Source organism: Salmo trutta, unplaced genomic scaffold (genome assembly GCF_901001165.1).
Source record: "Salmo trutta unplaced genomic scaffold, fSalTru1.1, whole genome shotgun sequence".
NCBI classification, from domain to species: Eukaryota; Metazoa; Chordata; class Actinopteri; order Salmoniformes; family Salmonidae; genus Salmo; species Salmo trutta.
In genome coordinates this window covers 1,970,834-1,983,016 of record NW_021823237.1, presented here as the reverse complement: position 1 = coordinate 1,983,016, position 12,183 = coordinate 1,970,834, and the positions used below count along the sequence as shown (strand labels likewise).

General features: G+C 45.6%; 1 protein-coding gene across 1 annotated transcript in view; it reads right to left on the bottom strand.

Moving 5' to 3' along the window:
* Nucleotides 1-519: 519 nt before the first annotated feature.
* Nucleotides 520-12,183, bottom strand: part of LOC115189808 (anoctamin-1-like) — a 132,783-nt gene continuing 121,119 nt past the window's right edge. The window contains 2 exon segments of the mRNA XM_029748320.1: nucleotides 520-915; nucleotides 4,975-5,080. Of these exon segments, the coding sequence (XP_029604180.1) occupies nucleotides 520-915; nucleotides 4,975-5,080 (502 nt within the window).

Genomic DNA, 12,183 nt, shown 5'->3' with positions numbered 1-12,183 from the left:
TGGGGATTGTGTTGAGACACCTGACTGTCCTTTAGCCATGTCTTCAGGCAATTTGTGAAGGTGTGGTAAAGAGCAATCCCATGTCTGAAGGCAGTGTGTTCCAGACATGGGAAGTTCTCTCAGAGAAATCCGTCTGGCTGAAGGTGTTTTTCCCTTAAAAGGGAAACTAACTTTACAGTCACTTCTCATTATGCAAATAAACATACAAATGGTCAAGAATATGTAGATTATCCGTCCAGAAGGACAAGTCCTTGATCAGCATGTTCCATCATCACACCGTTACCAGAAAGAAAACACCAAAGTCTACATGGGTGAGAGATCGCAGAGGAGCATTCAGAAGGACAAGTCCTTGATCAGCATGTTCCATCATCACACCGTTACCAGAAAGAAAACACCAAAGTCTACATGGGGTGAGAGATCGCAGAGGAGCATTCGGACTCCATGTCGCTACCACGCTCGTGTCTAAACGTCCCCTGTGGGGATAAAGAAAGTTCGCATTGAATTGCTACAGTAGCGTAGTCAGACCGCTGTGTGTCGGGCTGCGTCGTTGCTCGGAGACATGGACATCTGTCGGCCCGCGTCGTTGCTAGGAGACGCGGACATCCGTCTGGTGAACTGGCTGAAACTGGCAGCCCTGCATCTCGCACGGGATTCCCCTCCGTCTCCGCCCGGGGGCTGGCCTAGGCCCTGAGAGAGGCCTAAGGGTAGAGTACGGAAATGGGCCGTATCGGGTTGACCCTGGCTGGGCTGGTCCTTGGAGGAGAAGAGGCTCTGGAGGAGGTGGAATTTCTCCTTCTCCTCTCGGAGGAACACGTCCACCAGCAGAGTCTTCTCTCTCTTCAGCTGCTCGCTGATGTTCTTCGGCACGTCCGGGATCGCCCAGGCAACCAGCAGGCTCAGGAACATCACCAGGTTCTGATGGAGAGAGAGCGGCGTGGACGTCAGGGTGGAGATGGATGGAAGGATGGAGCACAAAGCCACAACAGAAGACAGGGTGGAGATGGATGGAAGGATGGAGCACAAAGCCACAACAGAAGACAGGGTGGAGATGGATGGAAGGATGGAGCACAAAGCCACAACAGAAGACAGGAGTTTGTTTAACTGGTTGGTGTTGTACTGAATCATCTGATAAATGTTCCACTGTGACTAAAATACAACCACACTGATCATTGGTCCAACCACACTGATCATTGGTCCAACCACACTGATCAGTGGTCCAACCACACTGATCACTGGTCCAACCACACTAATCAGTGGTCCAACCACACTGATCACTGGTCCAACCACACTGATCATTGGTCCAACCACACTGCAACCACACTGATCTAACCACACTACAAACACAGTGGTCCAACCACACTAATCATTGGTCCAACCACACTGCAACCACACTAATCTAACCACACTACAAACACAGTGGTCCAACCACACTGATCATTGGTCCAACCACACTGCAACCACACTGATCTAACCACACTAGAAACACAGTGGTCCAACCACACTAATCATTGGTCCAACCACACTGATCATTGGTCCAACCACACTGATCATTGGTCCAACCACACTGATCATTGGTCAAACCACACTAATCACTGGTCCAAACACACTGATCATTGGTCCAACCACAGTGGTCCAACCACACTGATCATTGGTCCAACCACACTGATCATTGGTCCAACTACAATGATCAGTGGTCCAACCACACTAATCATTGGTCCAACCACAGTGGTCCAACCACACTAATCAGTGGTCCAACCACACTGATCAGTGGTCCAACCACACTGATCATTGGTCCAACCACACTGATCATTGGTCCAACCACACTGATCAGTGGTCCAACCACACTGATCATTGGTCCAACCACACTAATCATTGGTCCAACCACACTAATCAGTGGTCCAACCACACTGATCAGTGGTCCAACCACACTAATCATTGGTCCAACCACACTGATCATTGGTCCAACCACACTGATCAGTGGTCCAACCACACTGATCAGTGGTCCAACCACACTGATCAGTGGTCCAACCACACTAATCATTGGTCCAACCACAGTGGTCAGTGGTCCAACCACAGTGGTCCAACCACACTAATCAGTGGTCCAACCACACTGATCATTGGTCCAACCACACTGCAACCACAGTGGTCCAACCACACTGATCATTGGTCCAACCACACTGATCATTGGTCCAACCACAGTGGTCCAACCACACTGATCATTGGTCCAACCACATTGATCATTGGTCCAACCACACTGATCACTGGTCCAACCACACTGATCATTGGTCCAACCACAGTGGTCCAACCACACTGATCATTGGTCCAACCACACTGATCATTGGTCCAACCACACTGATCATTGGTCCAACCACACTGATCAGTGGTCCAACCACACTAATCATTGGTCCAACCACAGTGGTCCAACCACACTAATCATTGGTCCAACCACACTGATCATTGGTCCAACCACACTGATCAGTGGTCCAACCACACTGATCAGTGGTCCAACCACACTGATCATTGGTCCAACCACACTGATCATTGGTCCAACCACACTGATCATTGGTCCAACCACACTAATCATTGGTCCAACCACACTAATCAGTGGTCCAGCCACAGTGGTCAGTGGTCCAACCACACTGATCATTGGTCCAACCACACTGATCATTGGTCCAACCACACTGATCATTGGTCCAACCACACTGATCATTGGTCCAACCACACTGATCATTGGTCCAACCACACTGCAACCACACAGAGTCAGTTTGATATTACATACAGTACCAGGTAACAGTTTGGACACACCAACTCATTTTATTTTTTACCTTTATTTAACGAGGCAAGTCAGTTAACAACAACTTCTTATTTTCAATGACGGCCTACCGGGGAACAGTGGGTTAACTCTCTCTAGCCTACCGGGGAACAGTGGGTTAACTCTCTCTAGCCTACCGGGGAACAGTGGGTTAACTCTCTCTAGCCTACCGGGGAACAGTGGGTTAACTCTCTCTAGCCTACCGGGGAACAGTGGGTTAACTCTCTCTAGCCTACCGGGGAACAGTGGGTTAACTCTCTCTAGCCTACCGGGGAACAGTGGGTTAACTGCCTGTTCAGGGACAGAAGGACAGATTTGTACCTTGTCAGCTCAGGGATTTCAACTTTCAACCTTTCGGTTACTAGTCCAAAGCTCTAACCACTAGGCTACCCTGCTGCCCCAAACCCTCATTCCAGGTTTTTTTTAAAATTTGTACTATTTTCTACATTGTAGGATAATAGTGAAGACATCAAAACTATGAATTAACACATATGGAATCATGTAGTAACCAAAAAAGGTGTTAAACAAAACTAAATATATTTTATATTTCAGATTCTTCAAAGTAGCTACCCTTTGCCTTGACAGCTTTGCACACTCTTGGCATTCTCTCAACCAGCTTCATGAGCTAGTCACCTGGAATGCATTTCAAATAACAGGCGTTGTTAAAAGTTAATTTGTGGAATTTCTTTCCTATTTAATGTGTTTGAGCCAAATCAGTTGTGTTGACAAGGTAGGGGTGGTATGCAGAAGATAGCCATATTTGGTAAAAGACAAAGTCCATATTATGGCAAGAACAGCTCAAATAAGCAAAGAGAAACGACAGTCCATCATTACTTTAAGACATGAAGGTCAGTTAATCCGGAACATTTCAAGAACTTTGAATGTTTCTTCAAGTGCCGTCGCAAAAACCATGAAGCGCTATGATGAAACTGGCTCTCATGAGGACCACCACAGGAAAGGAAGACCCAGAGTTCCCTCTGCTGCAGAGGATAAGTTCATTAGAGTTACCAGCCTCATGAGGACCGCCACAGGAAAGGAAGACCCAGAGTTACCTCTGCAGCAGAGGATAAGTTCATTAGAGTTACCTGCACCTCAGATTACAGCCCAAATAAATGCTTCACAGAGTTCAAGTAACAGACACATCCCAACATCAACTGTTCAGAGGAGACTGTGTGAATCAGGCCTTCATGGTTGAATTGCTACAAAGACACCAATACTAAAGGACATCAATAATAAGAGACTTGCTTGGGCCAAGAAACACGAGTAATGGACATTAGACCGGTGGAAATCTGTCCTTTGGTTTGATGAGTCCAAATGTTGTATTTTTGGTTCCAACCGCCGTGTCTTTGTGAGACGCAGAGTAGGTGAACGGATGATCTCTGCATGTGTGGTTCCCACCGTGAAGCATGGAGGAGGAGGTGTGATGTTGCTTTGCTGGTGACACTCAGTGATTTATTTAGAATTCAAGGCACACTTAACCAGCATGGCTACCACAGCATTCTGCAGCGATAAGCCATCCCATCTGGTTTGGGCTTAGTGGGACTATAATTTGTTTTTCAACAGGACAATGACCCAAAACACACCTCCAGGCTGTGTAAGGGCTATTTGACCAAGAAGGAGAGTGATGGAGTGCTGCATCAGATGACCTGGCCTCCACAATCACCCGACCTCAACCCAATTGAGATGGTTTGGGATGAGTCGGACCGCAGAGTGAAGGAAAAGCAGCCAACAAGTTCTCAGCATACATGGGAACTCCTTCAAGAATGTTGGAAAAGCATTCCAGGTGAAGCTGGTTGAGAGAATGTCAAGAGTGTGCAAAGCTGTCATCAAGGCAAAGGGAGGCTAGTAGGTGTGTCTAAACTTCTGACTGGTACTGTATATACAGTATATTTCCTGATAAAGTAATTTTTTTAAATGTTCATAGGTGTCCCTGCTATTTGTGGTACTGTATATACAGTATATCTCTTGATAAAGTAATTGTTTTAATGTTCATAGGTGTCCCTGTATTTGTGGTACTGTATATACAGTACATCTCCTGATAAAGTAATTTTTTTAATGTTCATAGGTGTTCCTGCTATTTGTGGTACTGTATATACAGTACATCTCCTGATAAAGTAATTGTTTTAATGTTCATAGGTGTCCCTGTATTTGTGGTACTGTACCTGGAAGAGGATGACGAAGGCCAGTCTAGCAGCTAGGACGGCCCAGTAGGTTTTAGAGAACTGGTAGGCTTCAGCTGACCATGGAGGCTCTCTGTAGTCCTTATACCTGGGGGGTGGAGGGGGGGAGGGGATGGGAGGGGGTGGGGGGTGGAGGGGGGGGTTGAGGGGGGGGGTTACTAGAGGTCTTGGAAATGTTAGAGATCCTTCTAAGGCAGACGGACTCACCCTCTACTCTCTACACCAGTTACTAGATAGATCACATGACTAACCAGGCAGATAGACCCTCTCGACCAGTTACTAGATAGATCACATGACTAACCAGGCAGATAGACCCTCTACACCAGTTACTAGATAGATCACATGACTAACCAGGCAGATAGACCCTCTACCCTCTACACCAGTTACTAGATAGATCACATGACTAACCAGGCAGATAGACCCTCAACACCAGTTACTAGATAGATCACATGCCTAACCAGGCAGATAGACCCTCTACACCAGTTACTAGATAGACCACATGACTAACCAGGCAGATAGACCCTCTACACCAGTTACCAGATAGATCACATGACTAACCAGGCAGATAGACCCTCTACACCAGTTACTAGATAGACCACATGACTAACCAGGCAGATAGACCCTCTACACCAGTTACTAGATATAACACATGACTAACCAGGCAGATAGACCCTCTACACCAGTTACTAGATAGATCACATGACTAACCAGGCAGATAGACCCTCTACACCAGTTACTAGATAGAACACATGACTAAGTAGGCAGATAGACCCTCTACACCAGTTACTAGATAGATCACATGACTAACCAGGCAGATAGACCCTCTACACCAGTTACTAGATAGAACACATGACTAACCAGGCAGATAGACCCTCTACACCAGTTACTAGATAGAACACATGACTAACCAGGCAGATAGACCCTCTACACCAGTTACTAGATAGAACACATGACTAACCAGGCAGATAGACCCTCTACCCTCTACACCAGTTACTTGATAGATCACATGACTAACCAGGCAGATAGACCCTCTACACCAGTTACTAGATAGAACAGATGACTACCCAGGCAGATAGACCCTCTACACTCTACACCAGTTACTAGATAGATCACATGACTAACCAGGCAGATAGACCCTCTACACCAGTTACTAGATAGATCACATGACTAACCAGGCAGATATACCCTCTACACCAGTTACTAGATAGAACACATGACTAACCAGGCAGATAGACCCTCTACACCAGTTACTAGATAGAACACATGACTAACCAGGCAGATAGACCCTCTACCCTCTACACCAGTTACTAGATAGAACACATGACTAACCAGGCAGATAGACCCTCTACACCAGTTACTAGATAGAACACATGACTAACCAGGCAGATAGACCCTCTACACCAGTTACTAGATAGACCACATGACTAACCAGGCAGATAGACCCTCTACACCAGTTACTAGATAGATCACATGCCTAACCAGGCAGATAGACCCTCTACACCAGTTACTAGATAGACCACATGACTAACCAGGCAGATAGACCCTCTACACCAGTTACCAGATAGATCACATGACTAACCAGGCAGATAGACCCTCTACACCAGTTACTAGATAGACCACATGACTAACCAGGCAGATAGACCCTCTACACCAGTTACTAGATATAACACATGACTAACCAGGCAGATAGACCCTCTACACCAGTTACTAGATAGATCACATGACTAACCAGGCAGATAGACCCTCTACACCAGTTACTAGATAGACCACATGACTAACCAGGCAGATAGACCCTCTACACCAGTTACTAGATAGATCACATGACTAACCAGGCAGATAGACCCTCTACCCTCTACACCAGTTACTAGATAGATCACATGACTAACCAGGCAGATAGACCCTCTACACCAGTTACTAGATAGATCACATGCCTAACCAGGCAGATAGACCCTCTACACCAGTTACTAGATAGACCACATGACTAACCAGGCAGATAGACCCTCTACACCAGTTACCAGATAGATCACATGACTAACCAGGCAGATAGACCCTCTACACCAGTTACTAGATAGACCACATGACTAACCAGGCAGATAGACCCTCTACACCAGTTACTAGATATAACACATGACTAACCAGGCAGATAGACCCTCTACACCAGTTACTAGATAGATCACATGACTAACCAGGCAGATAGACCCTCTACACCAGTTACTAGATAGAACACATGACTAAGTAGGCAGATAGACCCTCTACACCAGTTACTAGATAGATCACATGACTAACCAGGCAGATAGACCCTCTACACCAGTTACTAGATAGAACACATGACTAACCAGGCAGATAGACCCTCTACACCAGTTACTAGATAGAACACATGACTAACCAGGCAGATAGACCCTCTACACCAGTTACTAGATAGAACACATGACTAACCAGGCAGATAGACCCTCTACCCTCTACACCAGTTACTTGATAGATCACATGACTAACCAGGCAGATAGACCCTCTACACCAGTTACTAGATAGAACAGATGACTACCCAGGCAGATAGACCCTCTACCCTCTACACCAGTTACTAGATAGATCACATGACTAACCAGGCAGATAGACCCTCTACACCAGTTACTAGATAGATCACATGACTAACCAGGCAGATATACCCTCTACACCAGTTACTAGATAGAACACATGACTAACCAGGCAGATAGACCCTCTACACCAGTTACTAGATAGAACACATGACTAACCAGGCAGATAGACCCTCTACCCTCTACACCAGTTACTAGATAGAACACATGACTAACCAGGCAGATAGACCCTCTACACCAGTTACTAGATAGAACACATGACTAACCAGGCAGATAGACCCTCTACACCAGTTACTAGATAGACCACATGACTAACCAGGCAGATAGACCCTCTACACCAGTTACTAGATAGATCACATGCCTAACCAGGCAGATAGACCCTCTACACCAGTTACTAGATAGACCACATGACTAACCAGGCAGATAGACCCTCTACACCAGTTACCAGATAGATCACATGACTAACCAGGCAGATAGACCCTCTACACCAGTTACTAGATAGACCACATGACTAACCAGGCAGATAGACCCTCTACACCAGTTACTAGATAGAACACATGACTAACCAGGCAGATAGACCCTCTACACCAGTTACTAGATAGATCACATGACTAACCAGGCAGATAGACCCTCTACACCAGTTACTAGATAGAACACATGACTAAGTAGGCAGATAGACCCTCTACACCAGTTACTAGATAGATCACATGACTAACCAGGCAGATAGACCCTCTACACCAGTTACTAGATAGAACACATGACTAACCAGGCAGATAGACCCTCTACACCAGTTACTAGATAGAACACATGACTAACCAGGCAGATAGACCCTCTACACCAGTTACTAGATAGAACACATGACTAACCAGGCAGATAGACCCTCTACCCTCAACACCAGTTACTAGATAGATCACATGACTAACCAGGCAGATAGATCCTCTACACCAGTTACTAGATAGAACACATGACTAACCAGGCAGATAGACCCTCTACACCAGTTACTAGATAGATCACATGACTAACCAGGCAGATAGACCCTCTACCCTCTACACCAGTTACTTGATAGATCACATGACTAACCAGGCAGATAGACCCTCTACACCAGTTACTAGATAGAACAGATGACTACCCAGGCAGATAGACCCTCTACCCTCTACACCAGTTACTAGATAGATCACATGACTAACCAGGCAGATAGACCCTCTACACCAGTTACTAGATAGATCACATGACTAACCAGGCAGATATACCCTCTACACCAGTTACTAGATAGAACACATGACTAACCAGGCAGATAGACCCTCTACACCAGTTACTAGATAGAACACATGACTAACCAGGCAGATAGACCCTCTACCCTCTACACCAGTTACTAGATAGAACACATGACTAACCAGGCAGATAGACCCTCTACACCAGTTACTAGATAGAACACATGACTAACCAGGCAGATAGACCCTCTACACCAGTTACTAGATAGACCACATGACTAACCAGGCAGATAGACCCTCTACACCAGTTACTAGATAGATCACATGCCTAACCAGGCAGATAGACCCTCTACACCAGTTACTAGATAGACCACATGACTAACCAGGCAGATAGACCCTCTACACCAGTTACCAGATAGATCACATGACTAACCAGGCAGATAGACCCTCTACACCAGTTACTAGATAGACCACATGACTAACCAGGCAGATAGACCCTCTACACCAGTTACTAGATATAACACATGACTAACCAGGCAGATAGACCCTCTACACCAGTTACTAGATAGATCACATGACTAACCAGGCAGATAGACCCTCTACACCAGTTACTAGATAGACCACATGACTAACCAGGCAGATAGACCCTCTACACCAGTTACTAGATAGATCACATGACTAACCAGGCAGATAGACCCTCTACCCTCTACACCAGTTACTAGATAGATCACATGACTAACCAGGCAGATAGACCCTCTACACCAGTTACTAGATAGATCACATGCCTAACCAGGCAGATAGACCCTCTACACCAGTTACTAGATAGACCACATGACTAACCAGGCAGATAGACCCTCTACACCAGTTACTAGATAGATCACATGACTAACCAGGCAGATAGACCCTCTACACCAGTTACTAGATAGACCACATGACTAACCAGGCAGATAGACCCTCTACACCAGTTACTAGATATAACACATGACTAACCAGGCAGATAGACCCTCTACACCAGTTACTAGATAGATCACATGACTAACCAGGCAGATAGACCCTCTACACCAGTTACTAGATAGAACACATGACTAAGTAGGCAGATAGACCCTCTACACCAGTTACTAGATAGATCACATGACTAACCAGGCAGATAGACCCTCTACACCAGTTACTAGATAGAACACATGACTAACCAGGCAGATAGACCCTCTACACCAGTTACTAGATAGAACACATGACTAACCAGGCAGATAGACCCTCTACACCAGTTACTAGATAGAACACATGACTAACCAGGCAGATAGACCCTCTACCCTCTACACCAGTTACTTGATAGATCACATGACTAACCAGGCAGATAGACCCTCTACACCAGTTACTAGATAGAACAGATGACTACCCAGGCAGATAGACCCTCTACCCTCTACACCAGTTACTAGATAGATCACATGACTAACCAGGCAGATAGACCCTCTACACCAGTTACTAGATAGATCACATGACTAACCAGGCAGATATACCCTCTACACCAGTTACTAGATAGAACACATGACTAACCAGGCAGATAGACCCTCTACACCAGTTACTAGATAGAACACATGACTAACCAGGCAGATAGACCCTCTACCCTCTACACCAGTTACTAGATAGAACACATGACTAACCAGGCAGATAGACCCTCTACACCAGTTACTAGATAGAACACATGACTAACCAGGCAGATAGACCCTCTACACCAGTTACTAGATAGACCACATGACTAACCAGGCAGATAGACCCTCTACACCAGTTACTAGATAGATCACATGCCTAACCAGGCAGATAGACCCTCTACACCAGTTACTAGATAGACCACATGACTAACCAGGCAGATAGACCCTCTACACCAGTTACCAGAAAGATCACATGACTAACCAGGCAGATAGACCCTCTACACCAGTTACTAGATAGACCACATGACTAACCAGGCAGATAGACCCTCTACACCAGTTACTAGATATAACACATGACTAACCAGGCAGATAGACCCTCTACACCAGTTACTAGATAGATCACATGACTAACCAGGCAGATAGACCCTCTACACCAGTTACTAGATAGAACACATGACTAAGTAGGCAGATAGACCCTCTACACCAGTTACTAGATAGATCACATGACTAACCAGGCAGATAGACCCTCTACACCAGTTACTAGATAGAACACATGACTAACCAGGCAGATAGACCCTCTACACCAGTTACTAGATAGAACACATGACTAACCAGGCAGATAGACCCTCTACACCAGTTACTAGATAGAACACATGACTAACCAGGCAGATAGACCCTCTACCCTCAACACCAGTTACTAGATAGATCACATGACTAACCAGGCAGATAGATCCTCTACACCAGTTACTAGATAGAACACATGACTAACCAGGCAGATAGACCCTCTACACCAGTTACTAGATAGATCACATGACTAACCAGGCAGATAGACCCTCTACCCTCTACACCAGTTACTTGATAGATCACATGACTAACCAGGCAGATAGACCCTCTACACCAGTTACTAGATAGAACAGATGACTACCCAGGCAGATAGACCCTCTACCCTCTACACCAGTTACTAGATAGATCACATGACTAACCAGGCAGATAGACCCTCTACACCAGTTACTAGATAGATCACATGACTAACCAGGCAGATATACCCTCTACACCAGTTACTAGATAGAACACATGACTAACCAGGCAGATAGACCCTCTACACCAGTTACTAGATAGATCACATGACTAACCAGGCAGATAGACCCTCTACACCAGTTACTGGATAGATCCCATGACTAACCAGGCAGATAGACCCTCTACCCTCTACACCAGTTACTAGATAGATCACATGACTAACCAGGCAGATAGACCCTCTACACCAGTTACTAGATAGATCACATGACTAACCAGGCAGATAGACCCTCTACACCAGTTACTAGATAGAACACATGACTAACCAGGCAGATAGACCCTCTACACCAGTTACTAGATAGATCACATGACTAACCAGGCAGATAGACCCTCAACACCAGTTACTAGATAGATCACATGACTAACCAGGCAGATAGACCCTCTACACCAGTTACTAGATAGATCACATGACTAACCAGGCAGATAGACCCTCAACACCAGTTACTAGATAGATCACATGACTAACCAGGCAGATAGACCCTCTACACCAGTTACGAGATAGATCACATGACTAACCAGGCAGATAGACCCTCTACACCAGTTACTAGATAGAACACATGACTAACCAGGCATATAGACCCTCTACACCAGTTACTAGATAGAACACATGACTAACCAGGCAGATAGACCCTCTACACCAGTTACTAGATAGAACACATGACTAAG